Here is a 26428-nt window from a genome sequence, read left to right on the forward strand (position 1 = left end):
TATTCAATCAGTGAAAGAACACTGACCTGGTCATAGTTCATTTATCTGTACTGAAGTTCAAAACAAATTTGGCACCTGAAATTTCCATTACTAAATAGCTTTGCCTACTTTCTTACTTTATTTATTATTTACTGTAGTAAAGCTCCCAAAAGAAGCCAAGAATTCCCTTTTTTTTCCAACTGAGCTTTGTATAAATTTCTGAATCTCTCATAACATGGGTAATAAATGGCACATCTAAATAGGTAGGAAAGAAGAATGGCATGTACATATCAAGGCTTTTGACCATAATCATACAACCTGCACCTGGGAAAAGTTAGCCACATTTTCCTTCTATGAAGTAGCAAGAACAGTTTCTTTGGATTCAATAGCATCCACAATCCCTTCGTCCTGACCACAACCCTCTTCTCGAGAAGTACAAAAGCCAGTGGCAGCCTCATTTATGCCACAGAATCCCACCAGAACAGCTACTCCTCCTACATATTCCAAAACACCAAGTTTAATTCCCCTTACTAAGTCTACTACAGCTGCAATTGGCACTTGAATTGACAGGCCTGCAGTTGCTGCTGTAGTGGACGTGAGTAACAATGCTTTTGCCCACAGGTAATCACTCAAAACATTGTCAAAGAGCCCTGCATCAACAAACACACGTATACTGTTTAGATGTTACTTCTCACCTTGTTTCCTATCTAGCACTTGAAAACTTCATTAAAACCTGGTTCTTAAAGAACTCGCACAATGTTAGTGCCTACAAAAAGGATCCTTAGAACTTACGGACAAGATCTAGACTTCATGCAAGGCATACCAAAGGTGATCCCACTTTTCAGGACATAGATAGAAAGATTGATCTCTTGCACACATTCTCTAGGTTATATATGCATCAAGCGTTTTGTCTCTCATCAGCTTGGATAGATTATAACATGGAAGAAAGCACCCAAAATAGGGATGACAAAGCGCAAAAAGTCCCTTAAGATAGTCAGCAGCTACATGGAGATTACGAAGAGGACAAAAATATTGATGCAAATTGTGGATTCTTATTTCACTATCGATACTAAAGGCCAACTCAACAATAATGTTTATCCAGAGAAAGTGTAATCCAGCTTCCTAATTCCTGGCTCTCATGTGATGCCCTTTGATGAAAAACTTCTCGTCCAGAAGTAAAGCTCTAAATAATATGTCCACTCTTTTTGTATGCTGATTAGGGAGAATGAAAAGATTATCTCTAGCAATACCCTCTTCTGTTGCTACACTCATGTCATAGCACGGTTGGGACTTGAAAAGTCAACTCTGCATTCTTTTGACCTGCATTGTCTTCTGCTGGTGGTGGGTCCTTTGGCGCCTTTTCTGGCCCTAAATCCTTGCCAAAAGGATCCTAGAATATGCTGCGAAATGTTGAATGTGCAGCTAGGTGTCACTATCACCTGTGCCCTGCACTAGTGCATGTGACATTCCCCTTTGCTGAACTTGCTGCTCGGTGGATAACTTGCAACCCTTTGCCTTGGCGACCCGAACTACTCTGCCGTGGCCTGTGACTTTGGGATCTAACCACCTGATGCAGACTTTCCATACGCAAAACCCAAGGCTGAGTGTATGTGCTATTAATGGCGATGTTGAAGAGAACCTCGATGATGCCGAGACCTGTACGAGACTCCGCGATCTCCTTTTGACAACAAATCTCAAACCACTCTATAGGATGTCACTTGTGGTCCTGTCTGTAGTGCATCAACCAATTGGACTAACTATGCTCAAACTAGACTGACTGGCGGGACTGACTATGCTTTGAGTTGACTGACTGGTGAGATTAACTATCTTGTTCTGGACTGACTGACTAGATCGACTATGCCTATACAATGATGCAAGCCTAACCTATATGCTCCTACATGCTCATGCAAGAAGCACACGACCTGTAGCAAGATCTCCAAGACTAAAATCCATCTGAGCGGATGTGAATGAAGTGATTGACGGCATGGCTATCTTCATGATCCTAAGGCTGTCAACCATCCCTAAGCTCTGGTACCAATGTAACACATAGAAACTTGCTGTGCGCAAATAGATAAATGTAAATGGAGAACTCAAGCATGAAAGACAACAGAGATCTTCCTAGGTTTTGTACACTAGTTTATTTATGATGCCGACGAAAACGCCCTAACTACTGTTTGCACACAAGTGCCAATCGGCATACAAAACTAAGCTGAAAACCCCCCTATCTGAGGCGAAAACTACACCTGTGGGAGAACAAGCTATACTGCTGAAACGGTACCGAAAACATCTCAAACTGGAACAGTCCAGATCATGCCCTTGCTGGGTGGAGCTGATCGTGGTTGACATGTGCTGGTGCTGTGCGTCAGCAGGCTGATGCTGAAAGCAAGAACGCCCAGAGAACTGAATCCTACAAATGGAGGCTGAGTGCCTCTTAAATAGGGATTGAAATGGCCAGCTGTGGCCAGTTGGTCAACCAGTTTTGACCGACCATGCTAGTCAGTTTGACTAACCAGACCAGCTGGTTGACCGACCTAGTAAGTGAGATATTTTGACTCGACTTGGTCAGCCCTATGGGCCGACACTAGGCGACCCAGCTGGCCTACAAACAGGCTGCTTGGATAGCCCCAAATGATGTGCACTCTTGTGCCGTGGCTGGCCTAGGAGAATGCCCGCAATACTGCATATGAATGCTGCAAGATGCTGACTGTGCAGCCATGTGTCACAGCGACCTGTTCCTCGCACCAGTGCACGTGACATTCCCCTCTACAGAATTTGTTGCTAGGTGGGTACCTTGAAACGCTTGCCCTTGCGACCCGTACTGCTCTGCTGTGGCCTGTTACTTTGGGAAGCAGGAATGGACCCATGTAGCTCATGCCTGACTCATCCATGGACTAGGTTCACAATGGGGCAACACCATATGACAAAATAGCTTGGGTCTGAATGTGTGTCACAATGCACCCTAGTGCAAGGATGCCCCTCTTAATTAAATTTTGAATTGGCGGTAGATGTTGATGGACTGAATGATGTTGGAAAAGTAGAGGTCACCTCCCAATCAAAAGGAGGCTGATCAAAAGAAAACAAGAACAAGAGGAAGACAGAGAAGAAATACTTCTATTGTGATGAGCCAAGGCATTTTGCGAAGGACTGCAAAAAGAAGGCTGATCAGAAGAAGAAGGGGGCAAGCTCAAACTCAAAAGAGTCAAACTCAGCTCATGTGGTGGTCAGAGAGGAACTTTTTTTGGTGGCATCTCCCAATGTGATGTTATGGTCAGAATGTCCAACATTGAGAAATGGTCAAAAGAGGATTCAGAGACCTTTGTGAAGGTGATGAGCAGTGATGAGTGCCTGGAGCCATCTGGGTGCTTGGCTGACATTGCTGACATAGAAAGGGATTCTTTGACAGGACCTGAGAACTCAGATCAGATGGAGGCTGTGACCGGTACTGATGCGAAGACTAGAAGCCGAACTCCTATATCCAATCATCCTACCACACTACTCCTGCGAACTCCTAATCACTGGGTGGTATGGGCTCTTGGAAAAACAAAGTACATGGAAACTGAGGTACTGCAGTTTGCATGACTACTGTGAAAGAAAGCTGGAATACACCTGCCTCCTCTGCTGGAGTAATAGTTGCTGAGGGTAAAAGCTGTGCCACCTTCCTGGAATGTGGACTATGGATGTCTCCCTGAGAAATTGGAGAGAGATGGAACTACGGATGGCTCGCAAAGGGGGCTCACAGGTAACTAGAACTGCGGAGCACCCCTCTAAGAGATAGATTATACTAGATGTTGCCTGAAGGAATGGATGAGCTACAAAGCACCCCGCTAAGGAATGCACTGAATGGGATCTGGCCTGAAGGGACTATGAGGTGTCTGGAACTGCCGAGAACACCTGGAATGAAGTAGCTGAATTGGATGCATCTCGAAACAGAGAGCTGGAGGGAATAGATGCTCCTCGAGAGAATGAAGAACTAGCTAGCATTGAGGATGCCTCGTAAAGGAATGGAGAGAGGGATCAGACTGATGGGCGCACCTCCGATGACTCAACCGAACTACTGCCAACACCAAGGGAGCTGAATGTGTGGACATCGGTCACTACTACTGCTAGTGGCTCGAGATCTGCTGAAGAGGAGACTACATGACTGACCTCATGGGGTGAAGGACACAATGATGATGAAGCGTCGTGAACCTCCTCTCTACTGAATGATATTGCTTGCTGCCTCCCTAAAGAACAAAGGAAGGGGAACTGTGGAGGACAATGTCTGACTATCCTCACTGACATCAAGGAATCATCATCCTTCTTTCTGCTGATTGCTACATCCTCCATGAGGGTACTCCGTCCTGCTAGGCCTGAAACTAGTCTAGAAGACTTCTAAGACGCCCCTCCTCTTGTTAAGTTTCAAGGCCAGTGGAACTAAAAATTGAGCTCACGAGTCCTGAAAACTCTTGATGAGAAGGTGAAATATGAGTTGGCCTGATGAAAGATGACGTGGCCAACAGAGCTCCAAGGGTGGAGACCCATAGGAACTGAAGGTAGCTAATGAAGAGTCCTGATAGGTGGAAGACCCATCTCAACTGGTTGCAGCAACTAGGGTGTCCCCTTTGGAGGAAGCCCCAACAAAATTAAATGTGGGAACTGGACAACCCCCTCGGGTGGTGGACCCAAGAGGCTCATCTACTACAATCGGTTCCATAGGATGTCGCTAGCAGCATGGATAGGGCAGCATTGGGAAGAAGGTCTAGCACAAGAGATGTATGTTGGACAATGCATTGCATTCATTTAGTAATTAATTGCACATTGCATTGCATACCAATTTGCATGCCTGTGTCGAAATTGCAAAATCTTTATCACTTTCTCTCTCTCCGTGCTATCTAGATCTGGACAGCGACAGTAGTTTCTAGATCTAGACAACAGCAGTTCGAGGTGCTTCCAGTCCTGTTTCAGCAGCATAGCTCGTCTCTCCCAATCTTGTAAATAGGGGAGTTTTCCATGGCACTCATGTAAGACAGTACTGAGGGTGTTTTTGCCAGTATCATAAATAAAGCAATGTACAATAGTTAGGAAGATCTCAGGTGTCCTGCATGCTTGAGTCTCTATCACATTCATCTATTCATAACATTTGTGCACAGTAAGCCCCCGCATGTTACACTGCTATCAGAGCAGCATGGATCCTTCTGATCTGAAGAAGGCTGGCAGAAAATCACAGTAATGGGGACGCAATTGGCAAAGGAGGGAGCATGTTCACCTGGACTAGGGAGTATGATCCAGATATTCCCCAATTTTATCTTTTGTCCCCACCCCAGACTAGGGAGTATGGTCGGGATATTCTCCAATTCTGTATTTTCTGCATAGCCCGGACTAGTGGTAGTACCATACTCCATTAGCCGCTCCCTCCCTCCCTCCATCACGCATCGAGTCGGCTCATGTCTCCATCCGTGTGCATTTACACCTTGCAGCAAAGGGTTCTTTAGCGGTCATTGTCACAGCAGTTGTTGGGTCTACCTGTATTACATCATGGACCCATCCAGCATTGCAGCTCTCATGTAAGCGTTCAGAGAGCAGGATCATATCCTTAAGCAAAATCGGTTCCTTCCACCTCCAAGCACTAGTCCGTGGACTATCCTTCGATTGGAATATGACTGGTCACCTCCCCATTCATAAGCCCCCAAATGAGGAGAGCATTGGGGAAGTGGACCAGAGAGATTTAGGGCTGCCACATGGACAGCATAGTGCCTGTCTTGTGGGCAGCATAATCACAGACAAAAGTTAAAGGATGGGGCTGCCACATGGTCAGCACATAGGCTGCCATGTGGGCAGCGCATCTAGGAGATTACCTGGCAAGGTGAAGCTGTACGGAACAGAGACGAGGTCAGCAGAAACAGTACGGACTGTTTTGAAGGTGTACAGGTCTAGGGCAGAGGTCCCAGGGCAAGAGAGTATCCAGGAATGGCCCGGGACTGTTGGTGCCTGCAGGAAAATATGTATGGAAGGCTGCAAGGGGGCTGTACGGAATCGCAGCAGGGTATCCAGAGCCTGGACAAGATCAGAGCATAGGCATACTGACAGGCGTCTGTTTGCAGCAGGATATGGCGTGGTTTGGGGCAGGAGAAGACCCTGACTAGGGGCTGTACAGAGCCTGGGGTACTGGCAGACTGCCACATGGCCAGGCAGATTTGATCGGGCAGCAAATAGGCTGCCTATACAGACCAGCCCAGTCAGTTTTCCAGACCGGCTGGGTCGGTTATTTTGGGGGGTTACCAGCCCCTTTAAAAGGAGCCCATTGGGGGCTCACTACTCATCCAACTGAAGAGGCACTTCAGGAGCAGATTGGAGCAGCAGACCAGCACACTTTGGGCCATCTTCCAGGAGTATCAGGACCTGCAAAGGAAGTGGCTAATGTTGCAGACAAAGATCTTAGAACAAGCCTTCATCCTAGGCTGAAATTCAGGGCAGCAAGGAAGGATCAAAGAGGGAGCATGGGCCTCACCATTGGCTGCGTTGCAGAGCAGCAAGGAGGTCAAGCAGTGTGACACCATCTAGTAGTTGACTGCTATATATGTGTGCACCCTTGTACATAAACAAAACAATTGTTCTTCTACCTCCGTGGCACTCTCAAAACACAGCCTGCGCACTCCCTCTGAGCTTACGTGGGCCCGATTGTCGTGCCCCACAAACACACCTTCAGGCTTATCCTGGGCATCACTTTTGTATTGTGTCTGTTGTGGACGGAAATATAACTTGTATTGGTTCTACATCTCTCCTGTGCATTGCTCATTTCCTCACTGCAGATGTATGTTAAGTACACATAAGGAAATAAGTTTTGGTTTCCACATATCTAACACCACTATGTGAGTTCCTGGACTGTATTAGTCTTCCGCTGTGGATATCCTCTGTTTTCTAACAACTTCGGCAGTCACCATCACAGCATCACAATCAGTTCAGCCATCTGTTTCTCTGGGGTCTAGCCCAGGGGACCCTTCAGTTTCTGCAGTGGCTGCATGGAGGGCCTTATGGTCTTCCACCCATGAGGTTATTGCAGCCAGTGCCACTGGCAGCTCTCAGGGGTCTTCCCTCCCTAGAGCCATCTTAGCACACTGAGCAAAGGTGGAGGTTGTGCTCTTGTGTCTACCGGTCTTATAGTTTCTCCACTTAGCTCTCAAGGGTCTTCCATCCTGGGGCCATCCCCATTCAATCAGCATGCACAGATGATGAGCCTCGGGGTCCTACCACCCATGGGGATCGTCCAATTTCAGCAGCTTTTCCTCTTGGGGCTCCCACCCAAGGGGATCGTTCAATCAGTGCAGTTAATCGGATGGGTCTTCCACCCATCCACATTTTTCAGCATGTCTAGTTAGTTCCTATAGGTCTTCCACCGAGGGAGCTCAGTCGATTAGATCACTTTCTTCAGGAAACCACACAGGTTTCACCATCATTCTTGAAGGGTCATTAACCCTTGGAGACATTTCAGTCCCCCAGCAGTTGCAACATATGGGGTCTCTTGGGTCTACCACCCAAGGGGGTCATCCAGCTTCCGCAGTTAGTTTTCTTAAGGCTTACACCCAAGGGGAAACCCCAAATTCAACAGACAGGTGTTATGGGTCTTCCACCCATTAGGCCTTTTCATCAGCTACATTCAGTTCCCTTGGAGCTTCGGCCACATCAGCTTTAGTCAGGTTGACTCGCATTTCACCTTCTCATCAAGAGTTTTCAAGACTAGTGGGCTTAGTTTCCAGTCCCAGTGGCCTTAGGAGGAGGTGTCTTCTGACTTTGCCAGACCAGTTTCGGGCCTGGTAGGAGGGAGTACCCTCACAGAAGGAGTAGCAGGTATAGATGTCCCTAGTATAGAGGTTGATGATTTCTAAATAATCAATGAGGATAGTCAAACAGTGTCCTCCACGATTCCCCTTCCTCAGTTCTTTAGGGAGGCCAAGGTTGTAGTACCAGTCAGTAGAGAGGTTGATGATTATTATGTCCTTCACTCCATGAGGTTCGTCATGCAGTTTCCTCTTCATCAGACCCTGAGCCACCTGCAGTACCATTGCCCAGTGTGACAGTTCCCTTAGTATTGGCAGCAACTTGGTCAATTCTTCAGAGGTGTGCTCATCAAGCTTGTTCTTTCCTTAGCCGGCTTAGTACCAGTATTCCTTCGGTGGGAAGCAGCTATACCATCCATCTCACAATTCTTTATAGAGGCATACCAATCAGTCACTGCATTAGATATGTACTCAGCTGTTCAAGCCCTCTCTCAGTTCCTTTGGGAGATACCCACAGTCCTGGTCACCTAGTAGTTCCTTCCTTTTTAGGCGATTCATTAGAGGAGTGCATATCAGTTCCCGCCCATTGGGATACAGCCACAATTTCAGCAGCTCCCTACATCACTGGAGCTCTTCAGGAGGCATTTACGTCCACAATTCTAGATTCCAGGAGGTTAGCAGAGCTATTACCCTCAACAATTATCACTCCAGAACGCACATTAGTCATGCAAACAGCAATACCTCAATTTCTAGGAGTGCATTTCAGTATTCTAGAGTTTGCAGGTGTTGGTTTTGGTTGCCTAGCCACAGTGGCTTCGTCATCATTCCAACACTTCATGAGTATCACCAGCAGTTCTATATGGGTGGTTCTTCCGCAGTGGGGAGAGTGCATGCCAGCAGCTGGTAGCAAATATCATTGCCATTAGCTAGCCAAAGCTCAGTGCCTCCGCAGTTCCTATTCCATGGAGCCTATCAAAGTGCCATACCACCCATTGATCAGGAGTTAGCAATATTAGCGTGGTGGGATGATTGGACACAGCAGAAGCAGTGGCAGGCATAGTAGTTGTCAATTGGGTAGGTCGGCTTTCAGTCTCTCGGGAGGTTTTATTGAGCCGCCATGTTAACATAACAGAGCATTTGTTCCTCATGTTTTTGGAGCAGTGCCAGCTTAGTACCATTGCCAGACTGTTATTCCCCATTTCTTTGGGAGGACAGTCAAGTTTCAAGCCGCAGTAAATGGTCATCATCATCACAAGACAGTTCATGCAGCAAGACTGGTCCTAACTGAAGATAGTCACCACTAACTAGGCAATCTAGGATAAAAATATAGCAGGAAAGTTAGGCCAAGGTGGCCAATGGGGTCCTAGCCTGGTGGTTAAGGCGGGTGGGTGTGTGTGAGTGTGCGTGAGTTCAACCCGGCACCGCAATTTTATTTTATTTTTTAATTGGCCAGGGTAGTACCTTATGAGTTAGGGGAAGAGTAGGAGTGGTAAGTCATGGGCTGGACTTACACAGGAGCCTGTAGGGGGCTGTAGAGGGACATGACAGGAACATTCCTTGTTTGGTTATGCACATCAAGTAGCTCAGCTATCTTGAACAGCAAAGCAATTGTTTATTCCAATGATCATGCCCCTTTTATAGGTGTGGGCTTGGAATCAATTACAAATCTACTTATGGGATGGCCAGCCTATGATGCCACGTGGCAACTCATGGCTCCCCTTATTAAAAGAACTATTTATTTACAAGCCATTAAAGAGGCTAATAAAACCAGTAACTAACTCAGGAAACTGCCTTTGTTACAGTCCTCCCCTCCTAGTCCTCAAATTTGCAGATGAATTGAAACAAGGAAAGAAGATAGTGACAAGGATAGATGACACCGGGTTATTTCCAAGCCCAAAAAAATAAATCAATGTCTGCATCAGCTGAGGAGATAAGGGTACTGCTCAACAATAGATGCTAGCTGCCAAGAATTTTCTTCATTAGGGAGGCCCTTCCACTTGATGTAATACTCCACATATGACTTGTTCCTGAGCTCATGATCTTTGAAACCAATGATCCTTTCAAGAACATACTCAATGAATCCAGACTCATCCATGGGAGGTAACTCCTCTAAAACTTGCTCTGCAGGTCCTGGATATTTCTTGAGTAAAGATACATGGAAAATATTATGCATTCAAGTAGAAGGTGGGAGCTCCAATTGATAAGCCGCTTCACCAATTTTCTTGAACACCCTATGGAGACCATAGTATCTATACAACGCAGGAAGCTACATCAGTGTTTCGAAGCTGCTAGTGAGTGTCCAAATCAAGCGCTAAGGCAACGCCACTTGCAAATCCCCTCGATCTATCCCTGCATGACAAAGTGCGGATCGTACTAGCCTAATCTATCACTTAATGAGCATAAAGATCACGGAGAATCAAACCAAATACGGAAAGCCATGGGGAGAGAGACAAGAAGTATGAAACACTCGATCTATTCAAATGTGTGTGTATCAACAATACATGATAGGCCTCTTATATAGAGAGTGCCCTTTGAATACTCAAACCATGTGGGAACCTCTCATCCACATCTCTCCTTGTGGATATCCTCAATCCACATCTCCACATCATTAGTCCACATCCTAGGGTGGCTACTTTGATTCTTTCCTATACCATACCTTAGCCTCTAATTATATGCTCATGGCACCACAACTCTCAACACCTCCCCTTGGTGCCATGATCCATTGGCTACCGCAAGGTGGTCAGATGTGAGTTACATTCCATCACCTCCCCTTAGTGCATACATTGCTACTTAAGGTGATCAAGTGTGGATATTACAAGATCAAATCCTCCCCTGGATGCTTACATGGCTATTCTCAGGTGGTTAGGTTTGATTTACAAACATATGGGCTGAAGGTGGCAAGGATTTTGCTTTTCAATGCTTCAAGTCAATGGCATTCACTTCTTCGCTTGACATGGCTTGATGCATGATACTTTGTTCTTCCATGTGCCTTAATACTTTATGTATGGATGCCATGGCTATGCACTTGTGCTTTGTGCATTCATGCGTTGCTTTTCCATTTGTCGCAAAGGTCTTACCAATTATTTCTTTCAATATTGACAGTGTCTAATTGCGTACAATGATTCTGACTTGACAGGCGTGTAGAGTTCAAAAAGACGATCACTTTTCCTTTTGGAGTGTGTGCAAATTCCTCTTGAATTGAAAGTTACGCCTTGTCGAAGTTTCTGTGAAGAAGAGGAGTAATTGATGATGTGGCATAGGGGTTCATATACTGCACACACACTGTGCTTAGTAAGGGATTATTATGCCTAGGTGGCACTATACCATGTGGCAACCTTCTAACCCACTAACTTAATCATGGTCCCACTAAACCATGCAATTCAACCTAACCATGGTCCCACTATACCATTAAGAATTAACTTAATCATGGTCCCACTAAACCATGCAATTCAACCTAACCATAAACTGAACCTTGGGTGCTTTCAATAACCCTGGTCAATTCTTATCTGCCACGTGGCAGAGGTAAAGAAAGAGTTTTTGATCAATGGCCGGTGGCACGCGGAACGGATGGCTATGCCTGTTCGGTGTGTCAGTGGGCAGTGAGGAGCCGGTTGTGTTGTGGGTAGCTGCAAGGTGTTGCAGAGGCTGTCGGGGCTAGGAGGTATTGCTACTGGTAGTCGCAGACTTTGGTCGAAACCGTCTCATCGTGAACGGCATCCATTCTGGTTCCTCCCTTTGACTTGTTCTAAAAGGAGATTGCGTTCAAAGACATCCTTTCCTGGTTTGGTTTCCTCACGCCAAGGGGCGCTAACTATCTGCATCATTCCATCAAAGTAGGTAGTTGCATACTCGCTATTTACCAACAAGCAAAACTATGGTGGTTGTAAGTGTTTGAAGAAGGTCGTCCAAGTGCCGGAACCTTTGGAGCCCATGTGCTCGTTGTTATGTGCGCGTGGTTGGTTACAGGGGAGCTTAAGGTGATCATTGCACGTTGCCCAGCCGCTTTGAAGCTTGAAGCTTGAAGGCACTGGAGAGTTGTTTCACAGACGGTAGTTCGTAGCATGCAACCAAGCTTTGGTGCTCGGACGTTTCTAGTTGTAGACGAAGTGGACTCTGGAGCAGCCGCGGGTGGTGCTAGAAGTCGTTGGAGCGCTTGCACAGTCCGCCTTCATTGCTGGTCGTCAGAGATGGAGGCAGCCTTAGTCAATCAGAGGTCTACTTTGCTGAGGCTGAGGCCGAGGCCGGTCGGGAGGCGTGCTGTGAGATCACTTGTAACAGGATTCTCTGCTGCAAATCAAAGCAGAAGGTGTTGCCGACCTGTAGAGCCATTTCTCAGGCTGCTGGAGACGCTAAAGCTATGGAGGAGTCGCCAAATGTTGTCGCCTCTATCGTTGAGGGGTTGGTGGAGGCGCTTGTCTGTCACTGTGTGTTGACACAGATAAGGAGCTGGAACTGCGCTTGTTGGAGGAGAGAGCATTCAACAAAGAAGGAAGCTTGCATGGGGAGCTGCTAACTCACGGAAGTCCGCATTGGAGGAAAATTTAATTGCAGTCCAGGCTTGTAGATGGAGAGCTTGATGCAAGGCTCTAAGGAGATCGCTCTTACTCATAGAAGAAACTGAAATCCTCTGAAATCAAAAAGCATGCACAGTATACCAAAGAGACTCTCCCTTGACTCTCTCTCTCAAAGAAGAGAGTTAAACAGCTCTCAAGCTCTCTCAATGAGTGGAACTTCCCCAAAACAAACTGAAATTCTCTCCGCCATGGAAGATAACTCTCAATCTAAAACTAGAACTAACCTAGGAGAAAACATAACCTTCCTAAGGTGTGCCTACAATGGATCTAGGAGACTAGACCTAAGCTCTAATACCATGACAAAGTGTGGATCGTACCAACCTAATCTATCACTTAATGAGCATAAAGATCACGGAGGATCAAACCAAATACGGAAAGCCATGGGGAGAGAGACAGGAAGTATGAAACACTCAATCTATTCATATGTGTGTGTATCAACAATACATGATAGGCCTCTTATATAGAGAGTGCCACGAAGGGGGCTGATTTCCCTTTTGACCCCGGTGGTGTTAATGAACATAATATGCATGGTATACATTCCGATGACACTCAGCCCATATGTAACATGCGAGGCCGCTGGCCTAAAGTCTTTCATGTGGAGCATCAGGTTGCTATGCCTTTTCTTGAGCGAGAGGATACAAATGGCAATGCTCCTATGGATGAAGAGGAGATCTATTGCAAGCTATTTATGCTATCTCTTCTCATGCCTTGATGGGTGCCAAAAGTGCTGAAACTATAAGATTGAAAGGACAAATTAATGGCAGGACTGTTCACATGCTTGTGGACAGCGGTAGCACTCAATAGTTTCATCAATTCTAAGACCTTACACAAGGTGGGACTGATTGCTACTGAGATTGATCATGGCCTGAGAGTAGAGGTGGCAAATGGACAGCATTTGATCAGCAAATTTTGTTGCCAAGATGCAAGGACCAAGCTCTCTGAGGATTATGAATTTACTGGGGATCTCTTGGCATTGGATATGGGCCCAATAGATGCTGTCTTGGGCTGCAATTGGCTGAAATCTTTGGGTAAAATCAGCATGGATTTAAATGACCTATCACTCAGCTTTGTCCACAAGGGTTGAACTGTAGCATTGCATGGCATTGCCACTCCTAAATTGCAGGTCGTTTCAGCAAGGCAGTTAGCTAGAGAGCTCAGAAAGGAGCATGCCCTCTACGCATTGAATGTGTCAGTATCTTAGGGGGGTAGAATTCCCCATGTTGAGGATTGAGATATGCATCAGTCGCTATCGGAGTTTGCTAATGTATTTGCTGATATGCCATCCCAATTGCCTCCCAAGAGGGATGTGGATCATGCCATTGTTCTAGAGCCTGGCAGTAAGCCCATAAACAAAGCCCCATATCGTCTCTCTAAGGTTGAGCGGGAGGAAGTGGCAGTACAGGTGCGGGAATTGCTCGACAAGAACTTCATCTCTCATAGCACTTCTCCTTTTGCCTCTCTAGTGCTTCTAGTGAAGAAGAATGATGGATCATACCGCATGTGCATTGATTACAAGGATCTAAATAAGGCCACTATCAAGACCTGTCACTAGGATAGATGGCCTGTTTGATGAACTCAAGGGTGCTCAGTTTTTCACGAAGATAGATTTAGGGTCTAGTTACCATCAAATCAGGGTGAAAGAAGGAGATGAGTACAAGACAGCCTTCCGCACAAAACGGGGCTTGTATGAATTCAAGGTAATGCCTTTTGGATTGACTAATGCACCGGCCACCTTCCAGGCACTAATGAACAGGATATTGCAGCCACTTATTTTCAGATGCGTGCTAGTTTTCTTTGATGATATCCTCATTTACAGCAAGGATAGACGAGCACATTAAGCATGTGAAGCAATTGCTGGAAATTTTAAGGATGCATCAGCTTTGTGCAAAGGCCAGCAAATGCACTTTTATGGCAAAGGAGGTTGAGTACCTGGGGCATATTGTGAGTAGATGTGGCATTCGAGTGGATCCTGCAAAAGTGAAATGCATCAAAGATTGGCCACAACCACAAAATCCCACCCAGTTGACGGGATTTTTAGGTCTTGCTTTCTTCTACAAGCACTTTGTTCACAAATTTGCCAAGAGGGCAGCTCCTCTTACTGACCTCTTGAAGAAAGATGCTTTTGGGTGGTCAAAGGAAGCTCAACGCAGCTTTGAAGACCTCAAATTTGTTCTCTATCATGCACCTGTCTTGGTATGCCCTGATTTTTCACGTCCTTTCATTGTGGAGGCAGATGCCAGTGGCAAAGGATTGGGGGCTGTTCTAGGAACAAGGGGTAATAGCCTTTGAAAGCAGGAACTTTGATGCCAGAGAACTAAATTTCCATGTTTATGATCAGGAGATGTTGGCTATCTTGCATGCTTTCAAGAAATGGCACCACTATCTATACAGAAGTAAAATTAAGGTGAAAACAGATCATAGGACACTCAAATTCTTCCTCACCCAGCCAAATTTGTCATATAAGCAGAAGAGGTGGTTGGCTGCAGTCCAATCCTACGATTTTGACATTGAGTATAGAAAAGGGAAGGAAAATGTGGTTGCAGATGCCTTGTCCAGGATGTGGGCTTGCAATTTGTCTGCTATCTCTACCATATATCAGGAGTGGATTCATGGCATTCAGGAAGAGTATATGCAGAATTCTAAAGCAGCTCCCATATTTTCAGATTTGCAAAGGCCTTCTAGTCAGGGTCATCCGGATTTCAAATTGCATAATGGGCTGTTGTGGTGCCAAGACAGGATTTATTTAGTGCCAGACTCAAGATACCACCTGCTGGTTTTGCAAGAAATGCACTCCTCTCCCATGGCTGGACATGCAGGTATCACTAAAACATATGAAAGAATCAAGCAGAGCTTTACCTGGGAAGGCATGTGGAGAGATGTGGTTAAATACGTGGCTGAATGCTTGCCTTGCCAACAGAATAAAGTGGACAGCAAGTTACCCGCAGGCCTCTTGCAGCCATTACCCATTCCAGAGGGCAAATGGATGCACATAGCAATGGATTTCATCACAGGATTGCCTTCTACAGAGAGGGGATGGGACATCATCTCTGTGGTGGTGGATAGAATGACAAAATAGGCCCATTTCATACCCACTAAGACCCGGTATTCAGCATCGCAGGTTGCTTGGCAATTCATTGAACATGTCTTTAAGCATCATGGTTTCCCTCGAGAAATTGTCAATGACAGAGATGCAAAGTTTATGGGTCACTTTTGGCAAGAGATATTTACAGCAGTGGGTACTTTACTCACACCTAGCACTGCTTACCATCCTGAGACTAATGGACTGTCAGAAAGGGTGAACAAATGGGTGGAGGAATATTTGAGGCATTTTTGCCATGATACTCAAAAGTCTTGGGATAAATGGTTGTCACTTGCTGCATTTTGCTACAACAGTACCAAGCATCTCTCCATTGGCATGAGTCCATTTGAGGCAATGTACGGATGCAAGGTCGGGATGCCTACTTCAATTGGTGACATGGCTGTGAAAAATCAGCAAGCACGGAATGACTTAGAGAGGATGGATTATTCTGCAGTTGGCAAAAAGGAATATGCAGGATGCCCAAGCCAAGTTAGAGGTCCTTTAGGTGGAAAATGTGGAAGGACTATATAAGTCTCCATCCACTCCCTACTACATACTTTTTGATGTGAGATCTAATCCTATCGACTACCTCCTCCTTCCTCCTATGTGCTGCCTACTCTCTCTCCCAATCTCTCTCTCTCTTTAGACTTTATGAGAAAGTAAAATGTCAATTAAAATGTAAGGATGGGATGTCACAAGAATTTTATAGCAATATGGGGGTCAAACAAGAATGCCCACTCTCACCCACCTTGTTTGGTTTATGCATTGATAGACTTGAGAAACTGATGCACACAAAAGCAGGTAAAAGAGGGTTGTCCAGCCTCTACCTAGCAAATTTTGAGATTCACTTGCTTCTTTATGCGGATGATGTGGTTGTTTTCACTAATAGTGAGGGTAAGATGCAACAACTGATGGATATCCTCAACATGTTCTGTTCGGAAAGTGGGGCTGGCTGTGAATGTTTCCAAAACTAAACTCATGATAGTCAAGACTATACAGCCAAGTAATCCCCCTTCAATCGCATATATGGGTCAACTTGTTGATACAATGCACTCATTCAAATACTTAGGCATTGAAATTCCAGCCAATAACAAATGCAGCAGCTGTGTGCAACGGAGAATTGATGCAGGATGGGGAAAGTATTATCAATTTGAAAATGACTACAGCAATACCAACACAAGAAGGTGGCAAGTACGAAACATGATTTTTGGGGCATATGTGGTACAAACAGTGCTCTATGGGGTAGAGGTGTGGGAGGGGAGTATACCATCATCAAAATGGAATGATGTAGAAAAAATGCAGAAATCTTTCATTAGAAGACACCTTGGCATCAAGGCTACCACACCCTACTCTCTCCTACTCCTAGAGACACGATGCATACCCATAGAGTTGCATGCCTTGAAGAGAGTACTCAGATACATCACAAAGGTCAAGCGCATGAACAATGAAAGGCTGCCAAAGAGGGCATGGGTAGAAAGTCAAAAGTCCCAAAAGACGAATAAGGGTAAGATTTTGGCATCTAAATGGGCACTAGATTTAAAAAAATGGTTCCAAAAATGGGAGGTGGAGAGGTACTTGGACTACTCTCCGTAGGAGGTAGATGAGGATGCCTTTCATCATGACCTGCTGAATGCACTACACAGGAAATGGCAAACAGCTGAAAACAGAGATAAGTTTGAGTACTACCGTACATTTATTAACCCCGAATATTGGGCTACTTATACAGGAAGAGAAACAGCCACGCAGAAGTACATTTGCACACCTATGGCAATACATAAGCGAAGAGCTTTGGCCTCACTTCGCACCCGATCACACCAGCTGCAGATTGAAATAGGAGGATGGAAAGATATGCCAAAAGAGAGCAGAATATGCCAATTATGTGACTAGGGAATGGCAGAAACTGAAGAACACATGGTAATGATATGCCCTTACTATACTCACATCCAGAAAGCATTTAGCTCTCTTCTCGAAGGACATAACAGACTGGCTGATATGCTACATAGCGGGTCACCCCCAGCTTTAGAAACGTTTGTCTATAAGCTTTTCAAGCACAGGAACTCACCTGACATAAAGGTAGTTTTTCTTAATACCCTCCCCTCCAAGGGAGGAGTCTTTGTGTACGAGGATTTTGTATTGCTCAGGTCCCATAGGCCGATTTTTTGGTCTTCAGAGGACGATAATATATTCTTCTTCTTCTTCTTCTTCTTCTTCTCTCTTCCTCTCCCTCTACCCCTTCCCTCTCCTTCTTCCCCTCTCTCTCTCTCTGCCTTCTGCTCCTCTATCCCCCTTTCTCCAAATCTGTCCCTACCCCTTTTCTACAAATCCTATATGACCAGCTATAGGAGATGAGTGTACCTCCTGCAGTACCAACAGCTTATAAACAGAATCCTCAACCAAAAATATTCTACCATTGTACCACAATAGCCCATCGTGCAAACTATAGTTTGGATAATCTTGGCGACAAGGATTTTGCAGGGCTTGAAATATAGCACCAACCTTTGAATCAGAGAGGTATTCCTCTTGGATCCCATGTACCCAATCTTTATAAATTTCTGTAATGGTAGATAGAGTACATGCCCACATCCTAGAAAGGGAATCAGCCACCACATTTTTCTTCCCCACTTTGTATTCAATGTCAAAGTCATAATTTTGCACCATAGATAAGCATCTTCTTTGCTTAGGAGAAAGTTGGTACTGAGATAGGAAATACCTGAGAGTTTTATGATCAATGTGGACCTTAAAATGGCTGCCATAAATGTAGTGATGCCATTTCTTAATGGCATGAAAGACAGCAAGCATCTCTTGGTCATATATATGATACTTAGACTCCTTGTCATCTAATTTCCGACTCTCATAAGCTACAGTCCCATGACTCTGCTTTAAAACAGCTCCAATGCCACGTCCACTAGCATCACCTTCGATTGTGAAAGGCTGGGAAAAATCAGGACATAAAAGAATGGGTGCTGATGTCAATGCAGCCTTAAGCTCCTGAAAACTTTTGTCTGCAGTAACAATCCAACAGAAAGCCTCCTTCTTAAGTTGATCAGTAAGAGGAGCAGCAATTTCTGCATAGTGCTCAATAAACCTCCTGTAAAAGGAAGACAACCCAAGAAAACCTCTCAACTGAGTAGTATTAGTGGGTCTAGGCCATTCCTGAACACACTTAACCTTGTTCGGTTATTCCCTTGCTGTTGACTATATGGCCCAAATATTCCACTTCCTCTGACATGAATGTACATTTACTTGCCTCCGCAAACAGTTGATGTGCCCTTAACACCTCCAAGACCTGTCTTACACGCAGTAAGTGCTCTTCCTTGGACTTGCTGTATATTAGTATGTCATCAAAGAACACCAGGACAGATTTATAGAAAAAAGGCTGCAGAATCCTATTCATTAAAGCTTGGAAGGTTGCAGGAGCATTTGTCAGGCCATTAAATTGATAAGAGTCCCCTTTCAGTCATAAAGGCAGTTTTAGGCTCATCTTCCTCCTTGATAATAACCTGATCTGAGATCAATTTTGGTAAAGAAACTAGCCCCTATCAGCTCATCCAGGAGATCATCAATCCTGGCATAGGATAACGGTTCTTGACAGTGATTTTATTCAGATCCCTATACTCAATACACATTCTAAAAGAGACATCTCTTTTTTTCACCAAGAGCACGGGAGAAGCAAAAGGAGATTGATTGGGGGTAATAAAATTTCTGCTCAATAACTCTTCCACTTGTCTAGCCACTTCCTCCCTTTCTGCCTTTGAAAGCCTATATGGAGCCTTATTCACTAGTTTCAACCCGTGTTCCAGCACAATGGTGTGGTCAATGTCTCGCTTAAGTGGAAGATGAAGGAGAAAATCTGCAAATACATCAGAAAACTCCTGGAGTAACTCCTGCATCTCTCTATCCTCCACTTGCAGCCCATCACCCTGTGGTGCTTTGGCTAAGTGTAAAGCAGATACTACAAACACCTTAGAGATCCTTAGCTATTCTTCTTGCAGATACAAGAGCTATCTTAGGAGGCATAAAACTCATAAGTGTAATATATTTCCCAGCATAGAAAAACCTCATGTACATCTCATTCAAGTTCATAGAAAACTCTCCAAGTGACCTAAGCCATTCACAGCCCAATACAATATCAATAGGGCCCATATCCAGTACAAGTAGATCACCCATAAAAGAGTAATCTTCAGAAACTTTGATTTGAGTGGCTTTGCAACATTGCTTGCTGATGGTGTGCTCTCCATTAGTCACTTCAACTTTAAGGCCATAATCCAATGGAGATGCGTTCAACCTCACTACTTGGACTGATTGGAGTAAATGAAGTTATGTGTGCTGCCACTGTTAACAAGTATATGGACAGGTCTGTTATGAATAAATCCCTTCAAACGGAGAGTCTGATCACTTTTACAGCCCATAATAGACTGAGGAGAGACGCCGTTGAGTATCCCAATATACCTCATCATCCTCAACAGGAGCATTACCTTTTGAGTCCCTAGGCTCAAACTCATAATCATCCAGACTTCAATGTTCCACTGTTTGGGTCTCCTTGAGAGGTTAAGCTGACAGTCACCAGTAGACATGGTGTTACCCACGATTGAACCACCTGGGTCAAAGGGATGAGAAATACCCCTTTTTGAGCTAAGATCCTCCTCATCATCAATGCCTTCATTCACACAATCATGAAATTCGTGGAATTCAGCTTCTGCTACAGGAAGATCATAAGGTAAGTCATCATCCATCTCTAGGATCATGCTCACCTTTGTTCCTGTTTTGGCTTTGCCGGCATTCTTATGTTCCGGGATCCACTTCTCACCACAAAGGTAACACAAATTCTGGCTTTGCATCAGCAGCCTTGTAAACCTTAGTATGCTCCATGCCACTACCATACACTGTGGGAAATCTGGGAATAGAAGAAGTTGTAGCAGGTGCAGGAAGTTTGTTTTCATCAGTGACAATCCCCTTGACAGTAGGCTTAGTTCCAAAGTGACCAATACCCAAAGTCTTCTCTTTACAATTGTACTTGGGCTCATAAAGCTCTGCCAAGTGCATGGCCTCTTTAAGAGAAATGGACTTTTGAGCTGCCACATCTGAAGAACTACTAGGGTGTAGCCCATGGATGAATTTGAGCATTCTAACCCTGTCATCAATACCATGAACAAATAAAGCCAATTTCCAGAAATGTTTGATATAGTTTTTCACTGATCCTTGCTGAGTTAGATCATACCACCTGCAAATATATTGATCTCTAGTAAAAGGAGATATAAAAGTTCTAGTCATTTCAGCCTTGTACTCATCCCAAGAGTTAAAAGTAGTTCCCTCTTGCTGTAGGTGCCTCCACCAAGAGTGGGCATAATCTTCAGGATAAAGAACAACAAATCTGATCTTACCTTGATCACTTTTTGGATAGAGAAGGAAGTAAGCATCCATCTTGTTGAGCCATTCCTCCAATTCCTTAGGAGAGGTGGAATCACCTTTGAACTTGAGAAGTATAATCTTGTCTTTCATATCTTTATCTTGATGAAAAGATCCCTTTGGTTCAATAGATTTAACTGTTTGTATATATTGTTGGTATGTCAATGCTGACCTAAGGTTTGCTGGCAACACTTTGTATTCATGGAATCTTAGACACAACTCATCAGCTGCTACACTGTCACCATTAGTAGCCTTACCATGTGCATAATCCTTGACCATATGAGCAATTACTCCACTGGCATGATAGGTCTTTCGGACAGAAGCCATAAAACCCACTGGGTCAGCTACACGCACAGGATCATCATCATCATCTGAATCCAAGTCTCCATCAAATTGGGGATCCAAAGGTCTCTTACCATCATAGATTTGGTTTCTCTTGAGCTGGTCAAAACGTTTATTAAGGGTAGCAGACATGTTCTGCATCCTTTGGTCAATCCTCTAATTATTGGTCTCTATTTCATTGGTTAACACCCTGAATATATGTAGCATTGGATCCACACAGCTCCTTATAATCTGCTCCTGGCTAAGGGGCATTTGTACATGAGGAGTTGCTTCCAAATTCCCTTGAATATTGCCAATATGAGGATCTTTGGGCTCAGAAACTACAGCCTGATCATCAATTGCTTCCTTCTCTGAGATGGAATCGAGGATACCCATTGGCTGCTTACTAGCTTGGCCAGTAGACCTCTTTGCACGCATCTTTAATGACTCGAATCAAGAGTAAATGCAGTCGTAAGCCCTGATCAATAATAGCTCAATTTCCAAGGAATAGCAAACTGTTTCAAGTCTCTTTTTGCACAATGTGTAAACCAGACTGTATAGAGACCTATGTAGGACCGAGAATTGTTTGAACAGCCAATTTTGTGTCAAAGCTATAGACAGAAGCACTGTTTTGGTTTAATAGATCAATATGATTGAAGAATTGAACAAAAGATTCACTGTTCATACAACAATACACTGTTGTAGCCGAAATTCACCCATATCAGGGTCAAAATCAGTAAGTCTCCCTCAATTTAGCATAGATTGGGAAGTATACAGATGAACCAGTACCAAAAGCCCCAAATTCCAGTCTTGCCCTAATTTCGCATGCCAAATTTTTGAGAGAAAACTTGAAATTTCCCACTTGATTAGGTGATCCTTATGCTAAGAATGAACCATAGAGCCAATAAGCAGTAAAAATCCGTAACATTGCACCTGGATTGCAAGAAATTGCTAGAACATTTGGCAAATAACTGTCCTGCGCTAGCTGTTGCAACTGAATTTCGAATTTCTCAGTAACAAAAAACCAGATCACTATCAAACTTTATCAACTGAATCCATGGAGTTGGGCGACCATATGCACTAAAGCTGACCCGAAATGGAGCTGTAGATCTGAAATTCGCAGCAGTTCTTCTATGCCAGCCAGTCGAAATTGCTCATAACTCCTACATTTGAACTTAGATCTCCACGAAAGTTTTTAGAAGCAGCACCTAGAGACTATTGCAACCAGAATAAGCCAAATATGACATGATTTGGTGCATTCTACCAGGAGATTGTTGACTGCCTGTTGGTTCCACCTGCGTCTGGATTATGACTGCAATGTGGGGTCAAACCCTAATAATTTCGTGATTCCAACACATAGGGAGAATCAGGAAATTAAGAGCTTTCCATTCATGCAAAAAGCCCCAAAATCTGAGCACTTTGACAAATAGGGTTTCTTACAGGCTGACACGTGGCAGCTGTTGACAGAGACACCTTGCCGCGATAAATTTTTGCACAAGGGTAGGGATGAGGCTCATGAATCCATGCTCCAATTTTCAGGCAGAAATGATGACAATTCACTCACCAAATCCCAAGAAAAGTGCTCTGATACCAATGCAACAAGACTGCTCCTAACTGAAGATAGTCACCACTAACTAGGCAATCTAGGATCAAAATATAGCAGGAAAGTTAGGCCAGGGTAGTACCTTATGAGTTAGGAGGAGAGTAGGAGTGGTAAGTCATGGGCTGGACTTACCCAGGAGCCTATAGGGGCTGTACAGGGACAGGACAGGAACATTCCTTGTTTGGTTATGCACATCAAGTAGCTCAGCTATCTTGAACAGCAAAGCAATTGTTTATTCCAAAGATCATGAATGGTCAAGTACAGCAAAGCCGCCTTTTATAGGTGTGGGCCTGGCATCAATTACAAATCTACTTATGGGATGGCCAGCCTATGATGCCACGTGGCAACTTATGGCTCCCCTTATTAAAAGAACTATTTATTTACAAGCCATTAAAGAGGCTAATTAAACCAGTAGCTAACTCAGGAAAGTGCCTTTGTTACAATTCACCATGAAAGAGAAAAGAGAAGTGTGGCAAGGCTAATCTCATCAACAATCAAGAAGAAGCAGTCTCAATTTTGAACAGATGGAAGATTTTGTGGGTTTGTAGCCGACATATCTCTGAACAACAGGGATAACATGTTCTAAAGTAATGCATCATTCGAGGCATTAGCGCAGTTGGGTGAGATGTCTTGTGTCACTCTACAGGCGTAATATTTTGGTCTCTAAGAGTTACTCTTCATGTCTGTTGAGGTTTCTCATGTGTTCAGAACTAGTATGTTGTTGTGGTGTCCGTGTATTGGAGACCCTTGTATCAAGATGCCCTTGTGCAAATATCCTTATTTTTTGAGTTGTTTGTTTTTGTCCCTCTCTCGGGTAATACAGGATTTCTTGGAATATATGACTCTAACCGTTGCTGTCAATGAATAGAATCGAAGATTCTTCCATATATAATGAGACTTCTTCAACACTGTAGTAGCTTTGTACTCAGATTTTCCAGAGCAGTAACTTGTAATTTTTAAATGTCCATGAAGTGCTAGTAGCTGTCAGCTTTTGTCCATCCATACCTCCCGATTTTCAGGACCATAAGATGCAGCCTGGTTGGTATTGCAGTCTTTTTCTTTTGTTCCAATGGTATTTTGTCCTGGTTGGAGCTTTCGAATGTGTCTTTTTAAGGCATGCTAAAAATTGGATTTCAAATTTTACAGCATCCAGTCTTGGAGTAAACAGATAGGGCTAAGCTTCCCACAAGTAAGAGAGAGGTGGAGAGAGAGACAAGCTTGCAATGGAGAGGTAGGCTATTGACATCGGGGTACTAATGCATGCCTTTACATCGAGCCTCTGGTACCAGACTACATCTCAACTCTGCTGCTAGTCTGAGACTGCATGGACTGGGGATACTGACAATACATTAGGCCATTCCTCAAGTGACCGTTACTGCTCTCATTTCAAGAAAGGGTAGGCTCCCCTAAAGTCATTTCCACTGTAATTTCCTAGACAGTCAGTTACGCAAAACAAGGTAAACTATCCGTTATAAGGAGGTAGGTTTGCAGAGCTGACTGAGGCAAGCTGCCATCTTATTTACAGTTCCCCAACATGTCGAAGCTATTAAAGATAGCTCAACTCAATAAAATACTGCAAAACAAGCTTGATCTAAAGACCATTTACAGATTTTGATAGGGAAGCACACAAGAGCCGAGAGTACTGAGAACACAAAAGCAGTGAGTAAGACCTTTTCCAATTATAAGACCATACTGCAAAAGTGTGAGCCGGTGAAAAGGCTCCACTCCAGTGAAATGTAATATCAGTGCAACTGGCAAGAAAAGAAGCCCATTGAATAGCCCGAGGAAACCCAAGAACAGGGCTGTGCTTGCTCTTCCTTCACCCTTCGTTTCATCAGGAAGCTTCTTCCGGATCAATGTTGTGTAAGCTGCATAGAAAACTGATGATGCAAGGCACAAAATGTCACCCCAAACTGGATTTGTTGCCCCACTTGTACTCTCTTGAGAGTCTGAAAGGCTGACAATTACAGTTCCGGCCATGCAAAGAAGTACACTCCAAAGTTTCAACCATGAAAACTTCTCTGCCAGAAACCTCAGCGACATCAAAAATGTGAAGAGACTGGAGGTTGAACTCAAAATTGTGTTTGACTGTTTGCAAGCAAAAAAAATCTGTGTCAGCACAAAGCAGAGAACAAGCCGGTAAATAAATCTCACTATTGCAATGGTCGCAAGCAGAAATGGTGAAGAACAAATTCATGCTATGTTTTACCCAGATATTAATGCGAAAAGGTAAACGGGACTCACAGTTACTGATGTGTATTTGAGGGACAGGTTGAATGTATACTGCGCTAGGAACCAAAATGGGCATACAATCAAGCTTGCCCAAGCAATTTCTTTTCTTGTCCAGATCCTTAATTTCGAACCTTCTTCCTCCAATTTTAGTTTCTCATATCCAATGCTAGTATTTTCAACATCGCCAAGGCCATGATCGCTTGTATGCGTAGCCTTGGTGAGTTGATTGTCGTCCAAAACCTGCCCGTGCGTGACCTCCAGCAAAGCTTCAGACCCTTCACTTTTGCAAGCCCCGCCCTCAAGAAGATTTTCCGTTTCAGATGCTTTCACTCCTGATGTACTCGTCGGCACGTCGCCCTCAGGATGCCTAGACGATACTCGCCGAGAGCAAGACTGAAACCACCGTCCGGTTTCAACGATGGGAATGTAGAGAACGAAGAGCGTATTACAAACGTAGGTGATGAGGAAAGGGGAGACGCCACTATCAACGACGGACTGAACTACGAAGCTAGCAACGATCCAGATGACGGCCACAGCGACGACGTAGAGCATGCCGACGATCCATCGCCATGTCTGTGGCAGCATGGTGAAGAAAGAAGGCTCAAAATTGGTAGAGCTACATAATCAGAGGCTCAAATCGAGCAAGATGGGATGGAGGGAGGAGGGAAAGATGAAATCGATGAGTAGATCTACAGATGATCAAAGGGTGAATTCAAAGGTTTTAGGAGATTATCAAATAGATCGATTAGATGATCACACTTTAGCATAGATTATCAAACTTTGGCACCCAAATTCAACCATTTCCTTTGCTTTTCTCGCTAGCACGTTTTCCGTCTCCACCTCTTCCCTCTTTGTTCACCAACTAGGACACTTGCGCTCTGGAAACCACACCATGAAACATTCACTCAACCTTCATCTCTCTAGTGCAAATGCCATCCTATAATGAGCAAGATAATTGTTTTCTCTTCATTTATTTTATTTCATACACTCTTATAATGTTGAGAGAGCAACTTCACTTTGAACCATTCGGGTGACCACATCATCCAAGTGGCTATGCTTGCTCTTTTTCCAAAGAACCACCACTAAATATCTACTAGCATATATATATTTTGTTATTTCATGTAGAATGGACCTTAATGGTCTCCACCAAACGATAGAGATTGGTTTTGCTGCTTTCTTTTGACTTACAATATGCTCTAGTCCCTCGTAGAATATCTTTCCTGTTTTGTATGCTTGGAAAACATCCACAATGCACTAAAATATTGATTCCTCACAAAACATAATGCAAGTAATATCCCTATATCTTGTAACGGTGGTGTTTAGATCATGGGCACTTGGCTGCACGTCATTTACTATGCCCTTCAAGCATCTATAGAAGCAACTCCTCTTTGCCATGTACTCAGCTATTGGTCTCTTGCCGTTTAGTGTTTGTGGCTTTCCACACCCGATCCATAACTCCCTTGCCTTTGTTAGGACCTTA

General features: G+C 44.3%; 1 protein-coding gene across 1 annotated transcript; it reads right to left on the minus strand.

Moving 5' to 3' along the window:
- On the minus strand, positions 1-25799 carry LOC147900176 (EamA-like transporter family). The gene is made up of 3 exons (XM_087376965.1): positions 24961-25799; positions 24387-24804; positions 1-629 (listed from the first exon to the last, which is right to left on the minus strand). The coding sequence occupies exons 1-3, from the start codon at positions 25531-25533 to the stop codon at positions 331-333; spliced, it is 1290 nt and encodes a 429-aa protein (XP_087233091.1). The 5' UTR covers positions 25534-25799; the 3' UTR covers positions 1-330.
- Positions 25800-26428: the final 629 nt, after the last annotated feature.

Source organism: Dipteris shenzhenensis, chromosome 7 (genome assembly GCF_047967505.1).
Source record: "Dipteris shenzhenensis isolate YYH24624 ecotype China chromosome 7, Dip_SZ_1.0, whole genome shotgun sequence".
Lineage (NCBI taxonomy): Eukaryota > Viridiplantae > Streptophyta > Polypodiopsida > Gleicheniales > Dipteridaceae > Dipteris > Dipteris shenzhenensis.

Excerpts from the sequence above, each read along its gene's own strand:
- LOC147900176 (XM_087376965.1), bottom strand. The coding sequence starts at position 25,533 with ATGCTGCCACAGACATGGCGATGGATCGTCGGCATGCTCTACGTCGTC. Across the intron at positions 24,805-24,960 it reads TCAAATACACATCAGTAACT|TCAAACACAATTTTGAGTTC; the intron begins GTGAGTCCCGTT and ends GCTTGCAAACAG. Across the intron at positions 630-24,386 it reads TGGTCTTATAATTGGAAAAG|GGCTCTTTGACAATGTTTTG; the intron begins GTCTTACTCACT and ends TTGTTGATGCAG.